Below are 23,679 nucleotides of genomic sequence, written 5' to 3'. Positions count from 1 at the left end.
ATCAAGCATTCACAAATATTAAAGGCAGATATATTCTCCTCACAGAGTTGACATGCGGTCAAACATTACATCTTCTAAACCTATACGCAAACAATATTTAACTTCCAAAAGCTTTATATAAAGCTGAAGGCAGGCACAAAACAAACCCTGACTAACTTTTTACAGGAACTGAGAGGTATAGGATTACAAATTAAATGTTTGTTATTAGATTATGTAACCTGTAAACTTACTTAACTGCGTAGTTTCTTTTATGAGAAGGAAAGTAGGATGGGCACCCTTTTAGAACGCACTCTCCGGCTCAGAACTTGAGCTAAGCCCATCAAAGCCATACATGACCCCGATGGAAGAATGCTGACATTCCCAAAAGAAATATACAACACGTTAAGAGATTATTTTATACACATTACAATCATACTCCTTCACACTCCCCCTTAAATCCATCTTACATGGCCACTCTAGACACTTTTATCACTCCCTCATGCTTCCTGGTATCCCGACTCTGGGCTAGAGACATTAGGTGCTGAAGTTACTCCAAAAGAGATCTCTGATGCGATCACTTCTGGATGGTTATAGTGATGCATATTATAAAGTATTTCTTGATCAGCTAATCCTCTACTTAACTACTCTATATAATAGCATATTGAAAGGTGGAACACTGTCCCATGACAAATATCTTGGCAAATAAAATCTTGCTCCCCAAAGAAGGCAGCGATCTCACCCATGTCAGCAATTATAGATCAATTTCACTAATAAATCAAGACACCAAAATCTGGCAAAACGGCTGAACCCCATTCTGACGACTCATCCATCCCGTTAAGGTTAGATTCATCCCAGAATATCAGATGAACAATACACCTGGTCTGGAGTGCACATACTATTTGTGTAATCTCATAGGAACAAATGTATAAAATTTGAAAATCTGCATGAGCAAAACACCTTCTGATATGTGATGGCGACAGTGTAGCCAGCGTGGAATGTATTTGCACATGGTGTGGATGCATCCGGTGGTGGCTCCCTATTGTAATGAGGTTGAGGGGTTATTAGCAGCCATATTCCACAGGCGTTTTGTGTTAAATCTCTGGATATTCCTTCTGTCCAGCCTCAAAGAGAGCACAAAAGCTCCTTAACCCTTTAAGGACACATGACATGTCTGACACGTCATGATTCCCTTTTATTCCAGAAGTTTGGTCCTTAAGGGGTTAAAAAGATCATGTTCTACGCAAAGAGAGCCTTGGCTACTTCACAGCTGAATATCACAGACCCTTCAAAGAGGGAAGTTAAAACACAAATCACATAAAAGCATTTAATGGATTATTTAACTGCATTGGTCTATAATACATTGCCTTCATTTAAAAAGATATGGACGTCATTGGCAGAATATATCTCCACAGCCTAATAGCTTAGCTTGCGGATACAACATTATTATCACCGCAGCTGACCTTTCTCCCTCTCACCTCCCCTCCACAATGTGGGTTCTTTCTTTTGCCGCATCCTATCCTAGACGTTTTCAACTGCATTTTCAGTTGAACTTGGGGAAACCCCTTGAGGCATTCATTGTGTTAAGCTATTTCAATTGCTTTTGCTTGATTTGTACATTGCTGTGGTGAAAGCCACTTCGCCACTAGGGTTTGGAGGGGACTACTTGCCCGCCTTTAACCCTGTGACTATGGCCCCTTGAATTTATTGTCGTTGAGAGACACTGCTTGTGCCTATTGGGACTTGGAACAATGGTCTTCGAACTTTCAAAGTGGCACTTCGAACAGTCGAAGTGAGTCGAAGTAGTCGAAGTGGCCACCATTCGACATTCGAACACGTGCCGGCAGCCATCTTATTTGGTTGACCGTGGTTGTCGTCGAGTTCATGGAACTCAAATCAGACACGTGACGGCACGAACACCGCTGAACAGTTGCCTTCCAGGGAACTTCGACTATTTGAATGGTGTTCGGTAGGTCGAAGCCCACGAACAAGGGACACACATTGACTATGTTCATCCACCATTACGTTCGGTAATTCGAACGGTACTTTCGACTGTTTAAAATAGACCGTCCGCACAGCCTAATTCTCTGGAACTGTTTTGGGCATGAAACCATGCATGCGGTCCGTCAAAAACAAACTTCCAGGACTTTCCTGAACCCCTGCTCTGATCTGGGTGATTTTTGGATATGTTGTTCACCCCGATCAGGGCTATCAGTGGATATAACTTTATGGGGTTTTATCTGTTTTTGCGATGTTGTACATTTGCGACCAGGCATCTTTTTACACTTTTGTGGTGTTTGTGTTTAGCTGTAATTTTCTGCTCTCTCATTTACTGTTCCCATACAAGTTATATATTGTTTTTTTCAGGACAAAGGGGGCTTTCTTTACATACCATTATTTATATAACCTCATGTAATTTAATTTTTTTTAAATGAAAAAATATGATGAAAAATTTTAAAAAATACATGTTTTTTGACTTTACGTGAAAAATCTTTTACTCATCTACAAAAGCGAATAAAAAAACTGCTAAATAGATTCAAAATGTTGTCCTGAGTTTAAAAATACCCAGTGTTTACATGATTTTTTGCTATTTTTTGCATGTTATAGGGCTATAGGTACAAGTAGGATATTGCGGTTTCAAAACATACATTTTTGAAATTTATCAATAGTGACATTGTAACACTATTATCTGTCATAAATCTATGAATAACACCCCACATGTACATATTTTTTTAAAGTACACAACCCAGGGTATTCAATATGGGGTATGTCCAGACTTTTTTAGTAGCCACTTAGTCGCAAACACTGGCCAAAGTTAGCGTTCATATTTGTTTGTGTGTGAAAAAAGTAAAAAGCTAAATTGAATGCTAATTTTGGCCAGTGTTTGTGACTAAGTGGTTACTATAAAAGACTGGACATACCCCATTTGCAATAGCTTGGGTTGTCTTCTTTTGCCAATGGTATGCCATCATGGGGTTAATTCTCATTCCTGGGCTACCATACACTCTCAAAGGCAATGTAACCAACGGTTACGGCCTTTTCCAATGTAAAAATATTTGACCCATATATTTGACACTGTAACTTTCAAAAACGCTATAAAACCTGTACATGGGGGGTACTGTTATACTCAGGAGACTTTGCTGAACACAAATATTAGTGTTTCAAAACAGGAAAACGTATTACAACAATTATATCATCAGTAAAAGTGCTGTTTGTGTGTGAAAAATGCAAAAAAAGTCACTTTCACTGACAATATCATCGCTGTGATATGTTTTACTGTTTTGAATATTTGTATTCAGTGAAGTCTACCGAGTAAAACAGTAGCCCCCATGTTCAGGTTTTAGGGTGTCGTAGAACGTTACAGGGTAAAATACAGTGCTAGCAAATTCAATTCTCTGGACTTTTGGCCTGGGTTGGCAGGCAGGTCCCTCAAATTGCAATCAATAAAATTACTTAATTATGTAAAAATATTACATAAATACGCACATAGAATTTAAATATATAAGCATATTTATATATTTGAAGACTACGTGTATATTTATATAATTATTTATGTAATTTTGTATATGGACATATGTATATTTTGTATTATTTTTATTTATTTATATATACATAGATATATATACAATTTCATTCTAAGTGTATTTTGATATAAATATATTAATATCAAAATACAGTAAGAATAAAATTTCATATAGATATAGAATTTTGTTTTACATTTTTATTTTTACATTTTTTTATTTAATTTAAATTACTTATTTGCATTTTATAATATATATATATATATATATACAATATATATATATATATAGTTATTATAGATATTATATATATATATATATATATATATATATATATATATATACACGTGTGTAATTTAATTATAAGTGTATTTTTATATTAATATATGTACATATTAATATAAAAATACACTTAGTATGACATTATATATATGATATATATCATATACATATATACACATATAATTGTTTTTTTTATTAACATTAACTTTAATTTTTTTTTTATGATTTTACACTAGCAGGGAGACTGCCTGTCAGCAGTCCCCCTGCAGGCAGACACATGGACACCTATTGTGACCATGTGATCGCTCTGTTGAGCGATCACATGGCCCCAGGAGTCCTAATCCGCCGCGGGGAGACTGTCTGGGCTGCAGGCAGTCTCCCCACAACGGGAGCAACACCGATCGCCGCCGGGGGAACGACGGCGATCGGGTAAGTAACTAAGACCGTTTGGACGGTTCAGGACCGTCATCGGTCGGCAATGCAAAAATCGGTCCTTAAGGGGTTAAGGTACTTTTTGGGGTTTCATAAAATTGTATGCTTTTCTGTGCTTGGAGATAACTGGGTCAGATTAGTACTGTTCCTGATTCAATTATCTCCCAAGCACAGAGGAGGGATTCTATTGTTTATGTATGGGAGTATCCCACTGTATAACGCTGTTTTTATTGGTTTGTTAACTTGTGTCCCTGTGCCCAACAAGGTCCACCTGGGTGTCACCTTTGTTGAGAAACTTGCATAAAAGGCCAGTGTGCCTCCATTAAAATTGAGTTCCTGTTTAACCCTCAACACGTAGCTTGGTCTCGTGATTGGAGGGGAACTGCTATATTCACACTGGGGATTGCTATACTCCTTATACTCCCCTGGGTTCTAATAAGAGCTGTTCCTGCCAAGCTCTTTGAAGTAGGAGAGGTCTTTCCCACACGGTCCTGGATATCCAAGGTTGGTCCAGGGCGGGAGGGAGACGGCGAGATCCCAGCTAGGTGTTTGTGGTGTCCGGTGCTTATGGTCCTCAGCATCAGCTAGGAAGCATCTGTTGGTAGAGGTACCCAGTTGGGGTTCCAAGTGATCCGTCACAATTGCAAACAGCTGAAAGTCTCTAAATTTTGATAATAAACTTGATTTTCAATGGGTGTTGAATAATTTTGTGTAAAACTGTACTTGGCAGGAAGAGGCGGAATCCCTTCCTTCATTATTTTCCCCACTTCCCCTCTCATACCTTCACCTTCACTTATTTGTTGGTTCAATCATTTCACAGAAAAAAAACATTGTAGGAGCTTGGCATTTGTTCATACTGAGGTATCGTGTATTACACTCATGTACAAATTACTCTTTGTTCTTTCTTTTGCTATGCTTGATGTATACTTGAAATGCTAATGTCATTACTCTTGTGAATAAAGAATAAAAAAAGTTGTTTGTTTCTAAATTGCTAAAAAAAAATATTGTAAAAGCTTTGGTGAATAAAACCAAATCTAATATCCCCTATCCCCTGCTGCTGCTTTTTTAAATGGCTTGCATTGTAGTGGTTTTGCCCTGCCTGGCTGAGTCTTGACTACTACCTCTGCAGACCTAGTTGGGAGAAGCGGATAGTTCACTGTGGTTTCTCCACACTAAAGGATGGTCATGCTACAGGCTAGACATGGGGAAAGTTTGGTTCTTCTTATGATGGAAGGGGTGAGTGGGTGGTCAGTTACCCACTGACTTTCCCCATTTAAAAAAAAAAAATACAAGATAGCAAATGGAAACAGATTATAAACAATCATTATAAAAGTAAGCTCTCTCACTTCCCCTTTTTTTTTTAATCCAGTTCGTCAACTCAAAATTTGCATTGCAAAAATCGCTGATATTGAATAGTGATTAGACCAGGCAATATTGTAGCTGTTAGTCATAGTCCTCTTTTTCTATCTGCTGTTCTGGCTGTCCAAATGGCCATCCTGAAATATTTTTCAGTACTGAAATGGCCAGTACTGAAAGGTCAAGCAAAACAGTGGCATAAACTAATCTCTGACAACCTGAAGAGCCACAAATTTTCCGCACTGCACAAGTCTATTGCCTTTGGGACAGGCACTGGATGTGTGTTCTCAAATAAATGTAAATAACACAATTTCTATGAAACAGCACTGTTTAACATTCTCTGAGTAAAGAAACTGAACTTAGGTACCCAAATCACTACATTAACACTACATTGTCACACTACAGTGTCCTTTTAAGGGACCCTGCACAAGATAGAAATAATTGTTGGAAGCATACCAGGAGTGTTTGGCACCTGAGGCAGATTTATCTGTTGGCTTTCCTTGCTGTAAATTTAAAATTTAAATCGACACTCAGGTCACCATAATCACATAAGATTACTGTAAAAGGTTATGCTGCTAAAAGGCTATGGGAGCATTTGATAATTTTCCTGGAATTCAAAGCTTTTCCCCTCTGATACAAAACAAGTTATATTCAATTTCTCTTTCCTTCCCTATTTTGTATCTCACCTTCACTTATGTCTCCCTTTTGTATCACAATTCTTCTTCTACCCAAGTTGTATCCACTTCCCTCTTCTGACTCTTACTTGTGCTCCAACTCTATTGCTCTCTCAATTGTTTCCCCCTTCACCATTTATACTCTTATGTCTCCAGCTCAATCTGTGCCTCATTATACTCTTATATCTCTTTCCATTACTTTTGTCAACTACCTACCCACGTTGTGTGTGTCTCTCCATCCCTTCACCCCTAAGTATATTTTCCCTAGCCTCTACTTATGTCTGTTCACCGATGCAGAATATAAAGGGCAAGTCGTGAAACAAGCTCAATTTCATTCTCCAAACTTGGGCATAGCAATGTTGGTAAGCTTTAGTCACAAATATATTTCTGACAATCAAAAAGCATAGCTAGACAATTTGGTCTCTTAGGGCATAAAAACAAAAATATTGCTTTAGCAATACTGTAGAAGGACTCAAATGACTCAGGTTCAGGTAAGTTTCAAACAGATAAAAAATGGCTTGACTCCTCACGAACACCACATGGCTGCCAAGAAGAACAGGGGAACTATTATGTATTACATATTGCCTCTTCAGTGCCAAGTGATTGAGCAAGAGAACAGTACAATTCTATGCTGATGTATTGCTCTCTGCTCCTCCACAATGTGTGTGCGCTGGATGGTACATGGTTATATGGGTGTTGTCATTAACCTAGCACCCCTTAAATTTCTTACACAGCATGACACATGGGGAAGGAGAAAGAGGAGTAGGATAAAGTTTCCAAACTTTGTCCACTAAGCTACCAGGGATGAGGCCCTTCTCCACAAGAAAATAATATGAAAGTGAAAGGGCGGCTCAAAAACAACAATCAATTATAAAAATAAATAAGGGTGGCAAAATATAATGAACTTGGGATGAGAGGGGCATAAACAGGTAAGAACACACAGGACAAGAAATACAAAGGAGGACAGAGAGACACAAGAAGAAAGACAAAGAGACTCAAAAACAAACATGTGGGGGTTGAGAGAGAGAAGAGGCAATGACAGAGACTGACATTGAGAAAGTGCTGAGAAACCAATATTAGTGGACACAAGCAAATGGAGACAAAAAAAGGTGGACTATTGGACAGACAAAGGTGAGCAGAGAGAGAAGGGGGTATAATGTCAGGGCTGAGACATTGACATAAAACTGGTAGAGGACTTAATGAGATACATGCAATACTGTGAATAAGGGGCTTACATGACAGTGATAAAGGATTCATTTAGGTCAAAAGACAATGGAGTAAAAAAGAGAAAGATGCAGAGAAATACAGATAAACAGAAATAGGCAGATAGGGAGACATACAAAATGTGAAAATATCTGAGTAATGGAAAACAATATCACATTGACCAAGAGATGAGATGTGAAAGGAAAGGAAAACAAAGAAAAGGAAAGGAAAGGGAAGAACAATATTTCCTATACACATGCACATTTTTAAATGCTACTTTGGTCTTCCGTTCATATTGTGCTCAGAGATTTGGTATTCGGTAAAAAATGAGTTTGAGATCCCTGGCATAGACTTCCATTTGTCCTGAAAGAGCTAAGGACTAGAAACATGTGAAATTGTGTTATTCAGTGAGTGGCTTATATTAAAATTCTGATACAAAAGAAAAAAGCACACGGCTCCAAATAGCTTCAAAAACCTTGTTATTTCTGTGTTTCTTCATAATAAGAGGTATATGATAATAAAGGTTCACAAGACATTTAAAGGAAGCTGATTCTGCAAAATTCCGATTTTGTAAGGTGCTGAAGGGCACATATCTATTGTACTCAGCATGCAATTATACCAGGCCAGAAACCACTCTGTTTTGTCATGATAAAGATCATAGTTGACGTTGCATTTTAAGTGACTTATAGATGTCAAAAACCCACATTTATAAAGAGAAAATATGCTAACGATTTGTAAGAAAAAAGGCCCATTATTTTTTGTTTAACAATACAGATCTTATTTGTTTCATGGAAGACAGGAGGTGACCACTTCAGCTTCCAGAGCACTGGCATTACAGACATAGGCGTGAAGAATTGAAAAGCAATTACTCCTTATCGCTGATTCACACACTAATTTTTCAACTGACTTCTTTTTGTTTTATAGCTTAAATTCTAAACAATCGAGTATATCAAACAAACAGGCTTATTAACTAAAGTGAGAATTCAAAGTGAATTTAAAGAGAATTTTACATTTAAGGCCAGAGTAATTGAAAGCATAGTTCATTTATAGATTTTTTTTTTCAGTTTTGCTTTTTTAACCTTAAATTTTAAATCTATTTTGAATTCACTCTGAAATCTCACTTCAGTGAATAACCCCAATGTGATTGTATAAACATCTCATTATCAACAAAAATATGTTTTCCAAAGTTTCTAAGCATAGTATAACAGTATAAAGTGATTGAAGGAAGGGGTAGTTTGTTCTGATATTTGTGCATTGCAACAAAATGTTGTGGGGATAAAATACAATTAAGTAGTAAGAGAAATATATCCACAATTGTGCTAATATAACGAGTATTTCTTAACAATTACTATACCATATAGAATAAGAATCCAGAAGCAATGCTTTACAATCACTATGCACTGATTGTGGAGAAAACAAGACGAGTACAAAGTAAGTAACGTATAGAATATAGACAAAGAGGTTGATAAGAAGCAAGTCAGATAAGACCATTGGAGGGTGGTATTGAAAGGAAAGAGCACTTATTGTAGAAGAGATTGACCTGCTTAGTTCATATGTCCAGAATCAATTTGAATTAGGATAGAACAGTAGCATTTGGGAGATAGGAAGAATCTTGGATGGTTGCCACGCTGATGGGGATCAGAGAATAATGAGAGGATGATACAGCCAGACAGGTTAAGCTGTGATGGACAAGTGATGGTTTGGGTTTGGAAGTGATGGGGAGGGCATCAGGAAAGAGATAAGCCTTTAGAAGTCTGCAGAAAGATGATAGAAAGGTGACAAATTGGATGTGGGGAAGGAGCTTGTTCCAGTGGTAAGAGGCTAAGAGGTATAATAAACTGAATTGTGAGGGAATCGTATGTGTATGATGGTTGGATAAGAGTGGTGGAGTTGGGGTGGTGGAGTTGGGGTGTAGATGAGAATAAGTGAGGGAAGGTAGATGGTGTATCAGAAACCAGTTGAGTTTTTGAAGAAGGGGTTATGTATAGGCAAACGTGGGGAATGTTGCAGAGTGTGGTGTGGGCAGCAGTATTTTGAATTTATTGAAGTAGAGTTATGGAGTGTTTTGCAGATGAGTAGGAATGCTAAATGAATAATAAGAGGTCAAAGCTTTATTTAAAAACACATACAGTTATTATATACTAACCTGTTTAAGTGTTTCCATTGCTTCGGGAAACATGCCAAGGTAATGCTGTAGCTTGCCCACTTTCATTATCTGGATAACTCGCACTGGATGGTAGTTTGAATAGTATAAGCTAAAGTGACATAAAAAGAGAATATGTGTTTGATTTTATATTAAAGATCATATATCTTCCAATATATTCAGTATCTTCAATAATTACTATATGAGACTGCACACTCACAAAAGTGTTCTGCAGGCTTAATACCTATAGTATTATAGTCATAGTTACTAAAATTGGAACTGTGGACAATTGATAACAAAATTATACATTTTGGACCAAAACAGTTGGAGATTTTTTTCATTGCTTACCTTGTCTAAAATGTGTTAATCCTCTTGAAAATGCTCTTCAATTCCAATTTTAGTGACTAAACCCCAACATTTTGCAGACATAAGTATAAATGCATAGATCATGGGGTTGCACAGTTTAATGTTATGTTAATGATATATCCTTTAGGATTATAAATGCGTATTTTGTCATAAATAAATTATGCATGCAAGATTTAAACTAACGCTGAAATTGTAAATTATTCACTTTATCCTATGAAAGCATAAAGAGATAAAATGATATAGGGAAGAAGTAGAACTGCTAAGTGTATGCAAAGGTACCACGTGACACAAAAATGGAAACATTCTATAGCATGTGCATATGTAATTACTGATTATCTACCACTCACATATAGCAAGATCTTTAAAATAGAGCGCATATTGTGCTTGTCATGGAGAAACAGAGGATTACTGCACCATACAAACATAATGTAGCATTTTAGCTACAAAGCAATTGAAAACAAGAGTGATAGGACCATATTTGCGTTTTCATAGTTGCAGAATTCTCTGGACCCCAATATCTAGCCTAGGTCAGGTAGAATGAGAAAACCCACATTTCCAGGGCGCGGCCTGACTCTGGATGTGAACGGACGCACATAGCTGGAGCTCCTGCCGTGCAGACACATTAAAAACCCGAAAAACTCTAATACCCAAATGGGCAACAAGAAAAAACCCACAAGCAACTTACACCCTAAATGGTAGTGAATTAGGCATAACCACACACGAGAAGGATTTGGGAATTGTTATAGACAACAAATTAGGCAGCAATATGCAATGTCAATCTGCAGTTGCTAAGGCCAATAAGGTTTTGTCATGTATAAATAGGGGCACAAATTCACAGGAAGAAAATATAATTTTGCCTCTTTTGAAATCGCTGGTAAGACCACACCTTGAAAATGCTGTGCAATTTTGGGCACCTGTTCTAAAGAAGGATATTATGGCAGTAGAAAAAGTGCAGAGCTACAAAATTGATAAAAGAAATGGAGCATTTTAGTTACTAAGAAAGGTTAAAAAATTTAAATTTTTTTAGTTTGGAAAAACGGTGCCTAAGAGGGGATATGATAACATTATACAAATATATTCGGGCCAGTACAAACCATTATCTGGAAATCTATTCATAATCAGGGCTATAAATGGGGCACAAGGTCACACATTTACGCTGGAAGAAAGGAGATTTCATCTAAGGCAAAGAAAAGGTTTTCTTACAGTAAGAGCAATAAGGATATGGAATTCTCTGCCTGAATAGGTGGTTTTATCAGAGTCCATACAGATGTTTAAACTGCAATTGGATAATTACTTACAAAAATGTAACATACAGGTATATAATTTCTAATTAGTGTGGTAATAGCTGCTTGATCCAAGGAGACATCTGACTGCTATTTTGGGGTCAAGAATGAATTTCTTCCTAGTTTGTTGCAAAATTGGAAGCACTTCAGACTAGGTTTTTTGCCTTCTTTTATATGAACCGCGAAAACATATGTGAGGAAGGCTGGACTAGATGGACGCAAGTCTCTTTTCAGCTATGTAACTATGAATTATATCAGAAATCGTGTTAGTTCAAGATGTCTAAGGGGTGTATATCTAGAGAATAGGGCTTATTTTGTAAACATACTTTAGAATCTTAATATTATTAGTTGCTTAGCCTCTCAGCATTATCTCCAGAATTCAATAATGGTGGGGATAGTGGAGAAGAAAAGTGCAGAACTAATTATGACAGACACAGCAAGTTTCTATATTAATAAACACTTATCTTTAGGCCTTACCTTGCCAATAGATTTTTTTCAAGTACAACAAAACTGAGGGGTGCGGGTACGTGTCCTAATAAAACAGTCTCCACTGGTTAGTTATTATGAATAGATTAGCAGTATTTGTGCATGTATGATTGTGCAATACTGTTTTGGACCAAATATTTTTTTAAGTTTTAATGTGGCCCTTAAACAGAGAATGTGATGGCAGATAAGAACTGTTTGGTCCATTTAGTCTGCCCAATTTTCTAAATACTTTCATAAGTCTGTTTTTCCTGCTCCTCACTGTTTGCGCGCACCCCCTGTGGAGAGGCCCCACACAAGCTCACAAAGGTAGAGAGCAATAAGCAATGAATAAAATGATTTGTGACTGTATGCAAGAATGTGTGTGTGTGTGTGTGTGTGTGTCTGTCTGTCAGTGAGTGTGTCTCAGTGAGTATGTCTGTCAGTGAGTGTGTGTATTCAAAAATAATAAACACAGGCAACACTCCAATAGTAAGGATGGTATTTTTATTAACAGGTAAACCACCTAAAAATACCATTCTTACTATTGAAGTGTTGCCTGTGTTTAACCCTTTTGAATACTTTACTGGTGGATCCAGCAATGTCTGCCTGACACGGAGCACCTCCGCTTTGGATGGCCAGAGCATTTACACGGTAGTGTGCAGGGTTCTTTGTTTATTCGGGTGAGTGTGTGTATGTCAGTAAGTGTGTATGTCTGTCATTGAGTGTGTCTGTCAGTGTGTGTCGGTCAGTGTTGCGATGGCCGCAGCTGGATAGTGGAGGCCCTGGAGATGCAACTCCACGTCACATTCCGACATGACATTGGCGTGCTCCGCCTGCACAGGATTTCAAGGAGTTGCAGGAGGATCCACTTTGGCACAGGGTGCAGACGGCGCCATTGGGGATATACTTAGCCTCTCAGTGGAGTCTGCTTGTTGGCTAATATTGTTTTTTTGTTTGTTTTTTTAACAGGGGCAGGGGTTTAGTAGAGGGGGTGCTTTGATTTAGTAGAGGGCGGGGGATGGGATTTAGTAGAGGGGTGACTGGGATTTAGTAGAGGGGTGGACTGCGATTTAGTGGGGGGGGGCTTGGATTTAGTAGAGTTAGGGTCTGAGGTTCAGTAGAGGGGGGTTGCTGGGATTTAGTAGAGGGGTGCTGGGATTTAGTAGAGGGGTGCTGGGATTTAGTAGAGGGTGGACTGGGATTTAGTAGAGGGTGGACTGGGATTTAGTAGAGGAGGACTGGCATTTAGTATAGGGGAGGACTGGGATTTAGTAGGGGGGCTGTAAATTAGTAGAGTGGGGGCTTTGATTAAGTAGAGGGGGACTGGATTAAGTAGAGGGGAGGCTTTGATTAAGTAAAAGGGGGAGCTGTTTTTTTTACACTGTACTTTTAGAAATAAACCTATGTTTCTATGAAAATGTAAGTTTTTTTTTTTTTGAAGTCCACATAAACTTACACCTTGTTTATTTGACCAGTGGTAGCCTTTGAGTTTGACATGCTTGCTCTACAAAGTATCAATATTCCTCTGAAGATACGGTCTCCAGTACTGCGTACAATACTCCAAGTGAGGGCTCATCAGTGTTCTGTACAATGGCATGGGCACTTCTCCCTTTCTGCTGCTAATAAAAACTTCTAATGCAAACAAACTGGTTTAATTCTTGAAGGGGAACTGTCACTTTCCTTAATGTGATGTTTATCTCTATATTTAACAAATCAGTATTTGTGAGGCATGAAATATATATATATATATTTAGAAATCCACACCTCTTTATCCTAAAACTGGGAGCAACCATCTTATCTCCCTGTCAATCATTGTTATGAGCGCTATCCTTTGCACCTAGCAGTCAGCATAGACAAAAATACAGAGAAAAGGATAAATAAAACAATGCTTCATATCCAATGATGGCACTTACTTTGCTTGAACTGACTGAGTTATGTACTGTGATGGTTATGATGCTAGGAGTGCCTTGGCATGCCCTGATTATCAGTAATTAAACCATTTTAGGATGGTTTGACTTCTTCTCTGCGGTCCACTGCTCTCCACCTTCACTACTAATGACTGAGAGTCGAAAGCTGCTAGCCCTTAGCTAAGCCGTGCATCTTCAGCAAATTCCTCTCAACCAATTAACTAAAACCAGTGCTCCCAGGCTTAGCTCAGACAAAGGGCTTCATTCTCTCTGTCTGAGCTTTGTCTACTTATAGGCACTATAGGGTTAGGAACCACCATCTAGCCACCCTGAGCCCCTCATGCCTCCCTAAATATAGATATCTTACTTGTATTCAAGTCTGGAGCTGCTAGCTGTGTGCCTGTTTCCTTTAGACCTGCCCAGTGCCTGCTGACATCAGCAGAAGTGGTAGTCATAATGCTTCCCCATAGGATTGGCTGAGACTGACAAAGAGGCAGATCAGGGGCAGAGCCAGCATGATTCAAATGCAGCCCTGGCCAATCAGCATCTCCTCATAGAGATGAATTGAATCAATGAATCTCTATGAGGAAAGTTCAGTGTTTGCATGCAGAGGGTGGAGACACTGAATTTTTGGATGCATTTTAGGCAGCCATGACCCAGGAAAGATCTCTAACAGCCATCTGAGGAGTGGCCAGTGAAGTTATCACTAAGCTGTAATGTAAACACTGCATTTCCTCTGAAAATACAGTGTTTACAGCAAAAAGCCTGAAGGTAATGATTCTACTCACCAGAACAAATTCAATAAGCCGTAGTTGTTCTGGTGACTATAGTGTCCCTTTAAAATGGAGGGTGCCAGGTCTTTCCTGGCACTATAACCACTACAGCAAGCTGAAGTAGTTATGGTGCTGTGAAGTTCGCACAAGTTATAAGAGATTTTCAAGGTTTTTTTTTTTACGATGGTGTATATTCCAAAAAAGTGATAGTTTCATTTTAAATCTAATAATAGATCACAGCGAGATGCTCTGCAAAGAGATAGCAATTGCCTTGACCCAATACTTTACCAAAAATGCTACGCCCTATATAGATAAGGTCACGCTCTGGGCCACACATAATACAGTAAAACGAGGCATTCTGATCCGGGTGGCCTCATATCAGAAAAAGCTAAAAACTGAATCGCTTTTCTCACAAAAAAAATCCCTCTGGGCATTAGAGTTGAGACAGAAGGCCGCCTCTTCTGAAGCAACATTGACCGCTCTTCAAGACACTCGACACCAAATTAAAAGGCTACTACTAGCTAATGTTGCCTGGCAAATGAAAGTCTCCAGACGCTACTTCTATGAAAGAGCGAACAAAATAGACCCGGTGCCTGCGCACGAGGCAACAATCCAAAACCATCTCAGCCATCCGGACATCTTCCGGGGACGTTGTCTCTTCCCCTGAAGACATCTACAAAGCCTTCTGCGAATTTTATGCGCGTCTCTATGACTTTAGCTACCCCCAGTCACGCCAGAAATGAAGGCAACACTAGCAGCAGAATACACAGAGGATGAGATTTGGGCGGCGGTGGCGAGTGTCAAGGGGGGTAAGGCGAGTGTCAAGGGGGGCCCTAAATAAGAATGAGGGGGGGACCTATTGACCTCCCCCCTGGCCCCCACCCCTGGGCGGTGGGTGGGGGCCCTAAATTATTATTATTATTATTATTATTATTATTATATTATTTATAGAGCGCCGTCAAATTCCACAGCGCTTTAAAATGGGTGGACGAACAGACATGTAGTTGTGACCAGACAAGTTGGACACACGGGAACAGAGGGGTTGAGGGCCCTGCTCAATGAGCTTACATGCTAGAGGGAGTGGGGTAAAATGACACAAAAGGTAAGGATAGTATTAGACTAGTGACAGTTGCAGAAGAGGAATCAGTTGGGAGCTATTAAGAGTTTAATAGATAAGTTTTTATGAAGAAGTGGGTTTTTAATGATTTTTTGAAGGAGTGGAGACTGGATGAGCATCTAACAGAGGAGCGAAGCGAGTTCCACAGGAACAGCGCAGCCCTCGAGAAGTCTTGAAGGCGAGCATCAGAGGTGGGAGTACGGACAGAAGATAGACGTAAGTCTTCAGCAGATCGTAAGGGCCTAGAAGGGACATACTTGTGTATAAGGGAGGATAGATAGGTGGGAGCAGCATTATGTAGACATTTGAAAGCAAGAACAAGAATTTTAAATTGAGCTCTATATATTATAGGAAGCCAATGTAGGGACTGACAGAAGGGTGAGGCATGGGAGGTGCGGGCAGACAGGAAGATGAGCCTCGCCGCCGCATTCATTATGGACTGTAACGGCGCAAGTTGGGAGCACGTAAGACCACAAGAATCGGATTACAGTAGTCAAGGCGAGAAAGTACAGTGGAATGGACCAACACCTTAGTCGCATCTGGCGTTAAGTAGGGGCGGATGCGCACAATGTTTTTGAGATGGAAATGACAGGATTTGGCGATAGAGTGAACATGAGGCTTGAAGGAGAGGTCGGAGTCAAAGAGAACACCTAGGCAGCGAGCCTGCGTGGTGGAGCTGATGGTAGCACCATTGACTTGGAGGGAGATAGACAGAGGAGTAACAACACTTGAGGGAGGAAAGACCAGAATTTCAGTTTTGGTCAAGTTTAGTTTAAGAAAGTGGGCAGCCATCCAGTTAGAAACAGCAGAGAGGCAGTCAGAGACACTAGTCAAGAGGGACGGGGAGAGATCAGGAGAGGACAGGTAGATTTGCGTGTCATCTGCATAAAAAATTAACCCCCCCATCACCCCTATCCCCCCAAAAAATAAACCCCTACCTATCCCCTTCATCCTAAAAATAATGAGGGGCGACCCTTATCTAAACACCTGTTAAAAAAAAAACAAAAAAAAAAACTTACCATTTGATGTCTTCTTTCTTCTAAAATCATCTTTTTTCAGCCCCAAAAAAGGCTAAATAAAAATCCATAATAACCGAAGAACTTAAAAAAAAAAAAAAAAAAAAAAATCCATTTTCACCCATGGAGGGCTCCGCACAGACTGAGCTCTGCAGGGTGGCGGAAGGCTTATAAAGCCTTGCCCAGCCCTGCAATTAGGCTGAGAGCAATTAGGCTGAGATTGGTTGGTTTAAGCCATCCACTCAGAGTACCAGGGGGGAGGACAATAGGTCCCCCCCCCTTATTTTACTTTAGGGCCCCTACCCGCCATTCAGGGGTGGGGGCCAATAGGTTTTATTTTTTTTTATTTTTTTTTACAGTGAGCAGCCACTGGCTGGTAAGTGTTTACTAGACACGCACCTAGTCACGGTATGGCGAGTAGGGGCTGCATTTACTAATACTAAGTAATCTGACTTTCAGCCTTTTGGTAGATAGCTCACATGCTGCACTGGCCAATCACAGCCATGCCATTAGTAGGCATGGCTGTGATGGCTTCTAAGGGCACATGAGTCAAACGCTTGTTGATTGGCTGCCCTGCAGCCTTTCAAAACGCGCCATTAAATCGCAGAACGCCAAACTCCAACCCGAACATACAGTGAAATGTCCGTGTTCGGGTCCAGGGTCCAAAAACCGTAATGCTCTATACGTGAAATTACCCCCCACCTGAGGAACGCCCACCGGGCGGGCAGGACCAGGCTTGAGAGGAAACTTGGCGTAAAAAATTGCGATCTTGCGGCCAGCATGTATATCAGATGCCGGAACCCAAGAACGATCGGCTGGTTCATAACCTTTCCAATCCACCAAGTACTGTAAAGTGCCCCGAGAAAAACTGGAATCAATTATGGAGGAAACCTCATACTCCTGTCCATAAACATGTTAAGGACTTTGAGCCTGATGTTACGAGAAGATAACCAAACCCTCTCACCCACTTGGTAAACAAGGTTGGCACCTCGACGTCTATCGGCATAATGCTTGAAACGGTCAGCAGCAGTACCCAGAGAAGATTGAACCTTAACCCAGGTATCACGGATGGAAGACAGACGGTCATCCAAAGCAGGAATAGCCGTATCAGAAAAAACAGCCGGTAGGACAGTAGGATGCCGGCCATTATTAACAAAAAAATGGACTATGCCCAGAGGAGTCATGGTCAGCATTGTTCCTATCAAACTCGGCCCATGGTAGTAATTCGGATCAATTGTCGAGTGCTATTAACAAAACAATGCAAATATAATTCCAAGGACTGGTTAGCCCTCTCAGCTGTACCATTGGTCTAGGGGTGGTAAGAGGATGAAAAAGACAATTCAATCCCTAATTGTTTATTGAAGGCCCTCCAAAAAAAAAAAAAAAAAAAAAAAAATTTCTTGAGAGGAATAAAATTAGCCATTTTAGAAAAACGGTCCACAACCATGAGAATAGTGGTATAACCGTTAGAACTAGGAAGTTCAACAATGAAGTCCATGGACAAGTGGGACCATGGGACCTCAGGAATAGGAAGAGGTTGTAACAAGCCACAAGGGAGTTTATGAGGCACTTTGGAAACCGCACAAACAGAACAAGCCTGCACATACTTCTTAACATCCTTCCTGAGGGAATCCCACCAGAACGACCTCATGATAGCAGAAGTGGATTTATTAATACCTGGGTGACCAGCAGACACATTGTCGTGAAACACCTTCATGATATTAACCCTTTCCCCAATGGAACGAACAGTTTGTCCTGAGGTTTACCGCAGGGCGCCTGAGACTGAGCCTCCATGATGGAGCCAAGCAGTGGAGAGGACAAAGAAAGGACAATGGACGCAGTGATACATTACGGGGGAATGATATGGGACGTTTCTTGCTCTAGTATAGCCTCAGTATCAAACTGCCTGGACAAGGCGTCGGCCTTGACATTTCAGAACCAGGTCTATAAGTGATAAGAAAATTAAAACGAGAAAGAAATAGAGACCACCTAGCTTGTCTAGAAGATAATCGCTTGGCATCTCCTATGTAAGCCAGGTTTTTGTGATCAGTAATGATCAAAAGGGGGTCCTTGGAACCCTCTAGAAGATGTCGCCACTCCTTGAGAGCTAGAATAATGGGCAACAATTCTCTATTGCCAATATCATAATTGCGCTCAGCAGGAGACAACGTTCTAGAAAAGTAACCACATGGATGTAATGGAGTTTCCTGGCTCTCCCTCTGGGAGAGAACTGCCCCTATCCCTGTCTCTGAAGTGTCAGTCTCCAGTATGAAAGGATTATGGGTGTCAGGATTTATAGATATGTCGGCGGAGGCAAACCGCTGTTTGAGAGTTTCAAAGGCTTCAATACCCACCTTAGAACATATCATACTACTAGCCCCCTTGCGTGTCATATTGGTGATGGGGGCTATTACTGAAGAAAATCCCTTTATAAAACTTCTGTAATAATTGGCAAAACCAATGAACCTTTGAATGCCTTTCAACCCAGTGGGTAAAGGCCACTGAAGGACAGACTCTAGTTATTTAAAGGGACACTATAGTCACCTGAACAACTTTAGCTTAATGAAGCAGTTTTGGTGTATAGAACATGCCCCTGCTGCCTCACTGCTCAATCCTCTGCCATTTAGGAGTTAAATCCCTTTGTTTATGAACCCTAGTCACACCTCCCTGCATGTGACTTGCACAGCCTTCCATAAACACTTCCTGTAAAGAGAGCCCTATTTAGGCTTTCTTTATTGCAAGTTCTGTTTAATTAAGATTTTCTTATCCCCTGCTATGTTAATAGCTTGATAGACCCTGCAAGAGCCTCCTGTATGTGATTAAAGTTCAATTTAGAGATTGAGATACAATTATTTAAGGTAAATTACATCTGTTTGAAAGTGAAACCAGTTTTGTTTTTTTCATGCAGGCTCTGTCAATCATAGCCAGGGGAGGTGTGGCTAGGGCTGCATAAACAGAAATAAAGTGATTTAACTCCTAAATGACAGTGAATTGAGGAGTGAAATTGCAGCAGGGGAATGATCTATACACTAAAACTGCTTTATTTAGCTAAAGTAGTTTAGGTGACTATAGTGTTCCTTTAAGATCCATCTGAAACCCCGAGGCAGAAATATTATATCCTAAAAATTTTCCAATTTACAATAAAGTTGTTTTTTTAACAAGGTTTGAATAACTTGTTTAACGTGATCGTGGTGAGACTGGAGGTCAGGAGAATAAATCGGGATATCATCCAGATAGACCAAGACAAACGAGAAAATGTAATCCCTGAGTACATCGTTAATGAAATCTTGGAAAACCGCTGGAGCGTTGCACAACCCGATTGGCATCACTAGACATTCATAGTGTCCACTTTTGCTATTAAATGCAGTCTTCCACTCATGGTTTTACTTGATTCTCACTAAATTGTAAGCGCTTCTAAGGTCAAGCTTAGTAAACACTTTAGCGCCCAGGAGTCTGTCAAATAATTCAGCAATAAGAGGGATGGGGTAGGCGTTCTCAATGGTGATTTTGTTCAATGCCCTGTAATCGATACATGGGCGCAACTCCCCATCCTTTTTAGATACAAAAAAGAATCCTGCACCAGCAGGCAAGGATGATTTTCGTATATGGCATTTATTCAATGAATATATTCCTCCATTACACTACTCTCCTGAGGAGATAGAGCATAGCACCTAGTAGTAAGTTAATGCAACAGTCATATGGTCTGTGAGGAGGTAGAGTATTAGACTGTGTCTTGCTGAATACTTATTTAATGTCTTGGTATTGTAAAGGCATCTCAGGATTTTGAGGTGTACTAGTGGGTAATTCAATAGTGCCCACTCTTTTGGTGACATGCAATATGCACCTTTCATTACAATCCTTACCCCATTCTAATATTTCCCCATTAGCCCAATAAATATGAGGGTTATGCTTGCTAAGCCATGGGAATCCTAATATGATACCGTGTTTCTCCGAAAATAAGACCGGGTCTTATATTAATTTTAGTCACACAAAACACACTAGGGCTTATTTTCAGGGTAGGGCTTATTTATTTACGGTACCGGTATGTACATTGAACCCCCCCTTTAATTAATCCACCCCCTCTAATTAATCCACCCCCCCCCTTTAATTAATCCACCCCCCTCTAATTAATCCACCCCCTTTAATTAATCCACCCCCCCTTTAATTAATCCACCCCCCCTTTAATTCATTCACCCTCCCTCTAATTAATCCACCCCCTCTAATTAATCCACCACCCCTTTAATGAATCCACCACCCCTTTAATTAATCCACCCCCCTTTAATAAATCCACCCCCTCTAATTAATCCACACACCCCCTCTAATTAATCCACCCCCTCTAATTAATCCACACACCCCCTCTAATTAATCCACACACCCCATCTAATTAATCCACACCCCCTCTAATTAATCCACACCCCCCTCTAATTAATCCACACCCCCCTCTAATTAATCCACACCCCCCTCTAATCCACACCCCCCCTCTAATTAATCCACCCACCCCTTTAATTAATCCACCATCCCTTTAATTAATCCACCCTTCCTTTTAATTAATTCACCCCCCTTTAATTAATTCACCCCCCCCTTTAATTAATTCACCCCCCCTTTAATTAATTAAGTCCCAGACATAAAATACCGGTATCTACTCACAGTTCAAAGAGTCCGACCACTGGGTGCCTCACCGCCCGGAATGGATCCTTCCGCTGAAGATCCGTGAAGGCAGACTGACGGCGCTGCGCACGTCGTCATCACGCTGCGCACATCGTCATCACGCTGCGCGATGCCGCGGCCCGCAACGCTCCTCCCCCTCCTCCTCATAGAAGAAGGAAGTCCCGCCGGGCCGCAAAGGTAAAATGCCTAGGTCTTATTTTCGGGGTAGGGCTTATATTGCAGCCCACCCCGAAAATTCGGCTAGGGCTTATTTTCGGGGTAGGTCCTATTTTCGGGGAAACACGGTAGGAAAATAAGAAGATGCAATCACCTGAAATGTAATCTCTTCTTTATGTAAGGCACCAATGGAAATATTAATCGGTAAGGTTTCATGTGTTATCAATGTGTTGTGAAAGTGGTCTCCCATCAATAGCTTCAACAGCTAGGGGTGATAGTCTCTGCTTGATAGGTATATTATTACCTTTGACAAATTGAACGATGACGTTTCCAGCAGCACCTGAATCCATCAGGGCTTTGCATGAAAAGTTCTTTTTGTCAAAGGCGATAAAAATATCAAGGAGAAAACTATTTTTATTCTTTCCAGAGGACGTTTCCATTACACCTTACAAGACCTGTCCCCTTAAGGTGCTTAGGTGCAGTAGTTTTCCGGACGTATGGGACAGTTTCTCAATTGTCCCTTCCTACCGCAGTATAGACATAGGCCTTCTTTTCTCCTATATTGTCTTTCTGCTTCCGACAGTCTAGTGACCCCCAACTGCATGGGTTCAGGTTCGGACTGCACAGGTATTTCAGGTACACTAGGTCTGGAGAAACGGGGTGCTAAATGCATACTCATGCACCTGGTCTTGTTTCTAGTAGCCTCTCTGGTTCTCAATCTATTATCAATCTGCATGACAAAAGTGATAAATTCATTAAGCTTTTTGGTTAAGTCTTTGGTGGCAATCTCATCTAGCATAGTTTCAGATAGTCCCTTTTTAAATGCAGAGATTAACCCACTATTAGTCCAGTCTACCTCGGAAACTAGGGTACGAAATTCTATGGCATATTCCGAGATAGACCGGTTCCCTTGTCTGATATGCAGTAGAGGCGTCATCCTCTCTGCCTAAATGTTCAAACGTAGGTTTGAATTCCGTAAGGAACTCCCGGTAACTGTGTGCCACCAGGGATGGATTGACAGCCTTCTGGGCCCCCGGACAAAATTAGATCCAGGGCCCTTCAAAGACAAAATATTAAAGGAGCACTATAGTGCCAGGAAAACAAACTCGTTTTTCTGGCACTATAGGGTCATTATGTGTCCCCCCCCCCCACCCTCAGGGCCCCCCTGCCGCTGGGCTGAAGGGGTTAAAACCCCTTCAGCCACTTACCTTTCTCCTGCGCTGGGCTCCCTCGGCTCTGGGGAATTCTCCTTCCTCTGCCAACGTCAGATTCGAATGCGCATTCGCGGCAAGAGCCGCGCACGCATTCAAACCGCCCATAGGAAAGCATTACAAAATGCTTTCCTATGGACGTCCAGCTTGTCTTCTCGCTGTGAGAATCGCGTAAGCGCCTCTAGCGGCTGTCAGTGAGACCGCCACTAGAAGCTGGATTAACCCTTAGTGAAACATAGCAGTTTCTCTGAAACTGCAATGTTTTCAGCTGCAGGGTTAAAACTAGAGGGACCTGGCGCCCAGACCACTTCATTGAGCTGAAGTGGTCTGGGTGCCTATAGTGGTCCTTTAAGGACTAAGTAAATGTTAAAAAGAATTTTAAAGTTAGTAGTCAAACCATTTGAGAACAGTTTGACAACGTACTGAGTGAATGTGTAGGGTGTGTGGGGCAATGTATGTGTGTGTGTGTGTGTTGGCAGTGTATGTGTGTGTGGGGCAATGTGTGGGGCAATGTGTGTATGGGGGCAGTGTGTATGTGTGTGTGGGGCAATGTGTGTATGTGTGTGGGGAGGGCAGTGTATGGGGGGCAATGTATGTATGTGTATGGTGTGTGTGTGGGGGCAGTGTGTGTATGGGGGGGCAGAGTATGCAGTGTGTGTATGGGTGGGCAGTGTATGCAGTGTGTGTGTATATATGGGTGGGAACTGTGTGAATATATGGGTGGGCAGTGTATGCAGTGTGTGTATATATGGGTGGGCAGTGTGTGAATATATGGGTGGGAAGTGTATGCAGTGTGTGTGTGTGCGTGTATATGAGTGGGCAGTGTGTGCATATATATATATATATATATATATATATATGTGGGCAGTGTGTGCATATATGGGTGGGCAGTGTGTGTGTGTAAATATATATGGGTGGGCAGTGTGTGTGTGTATATATATATGGTTGGGCAGTGTTTGTGTGTGTGTGTATGTATATATATGGGTGGGCAGTGTGTGTGTGTATATATGGGTGGGCAGTGTGTGTGTGTGTGTGTGTGTATATATGGGTGGGCAGTGTGTGTGTGTGTGTATGTATACATGGGTGGGCAGTGTGTGTGTGTATATATATATGGGTGGGCAGTGTGTGTG

General features: G+C 40.7%; 1 protein-coding gene across 1 annotated transcript in view; it reads right to left on the bottom strand.

The window, feature by feature from the left end:
* Positions 1 to 23,679, bottom strand: part of SMYD3 (SET and MYND domain containing 3) — an 839,309-nt gene that overhangs the window by 28,094 nt on the left and 787,536 nt on the right. Inside the window, exon 11 of the mRNA XM_063443201.1 lies at positions 9,591 to 9,699. Within this exon, the coding sequence (XP_063299271.1) occupies positions 9,591 to 9,699 (109 nt within the window). The remainder of the gene's footprint in view (positions 1 to 9,590; positions 9,700 to 23,679) is intronic.

Source organism: Pelobates fuscus, chromosome 2, assembly GCF_036172605.1.
Source record: "Pelobates fuscus isolate aPelFus1 chromosome 2, aPelFus1.pri, whole genome shotgun sequence".
NCBI lineage: Eukaryota > Metazoa > Chordata > Amphibia > Anura > Pelobatidae > Pelobates > Pelobates fuscus.
This window is presented reverse-complemented; position numbering and strand designations above follow the sequence as displayed.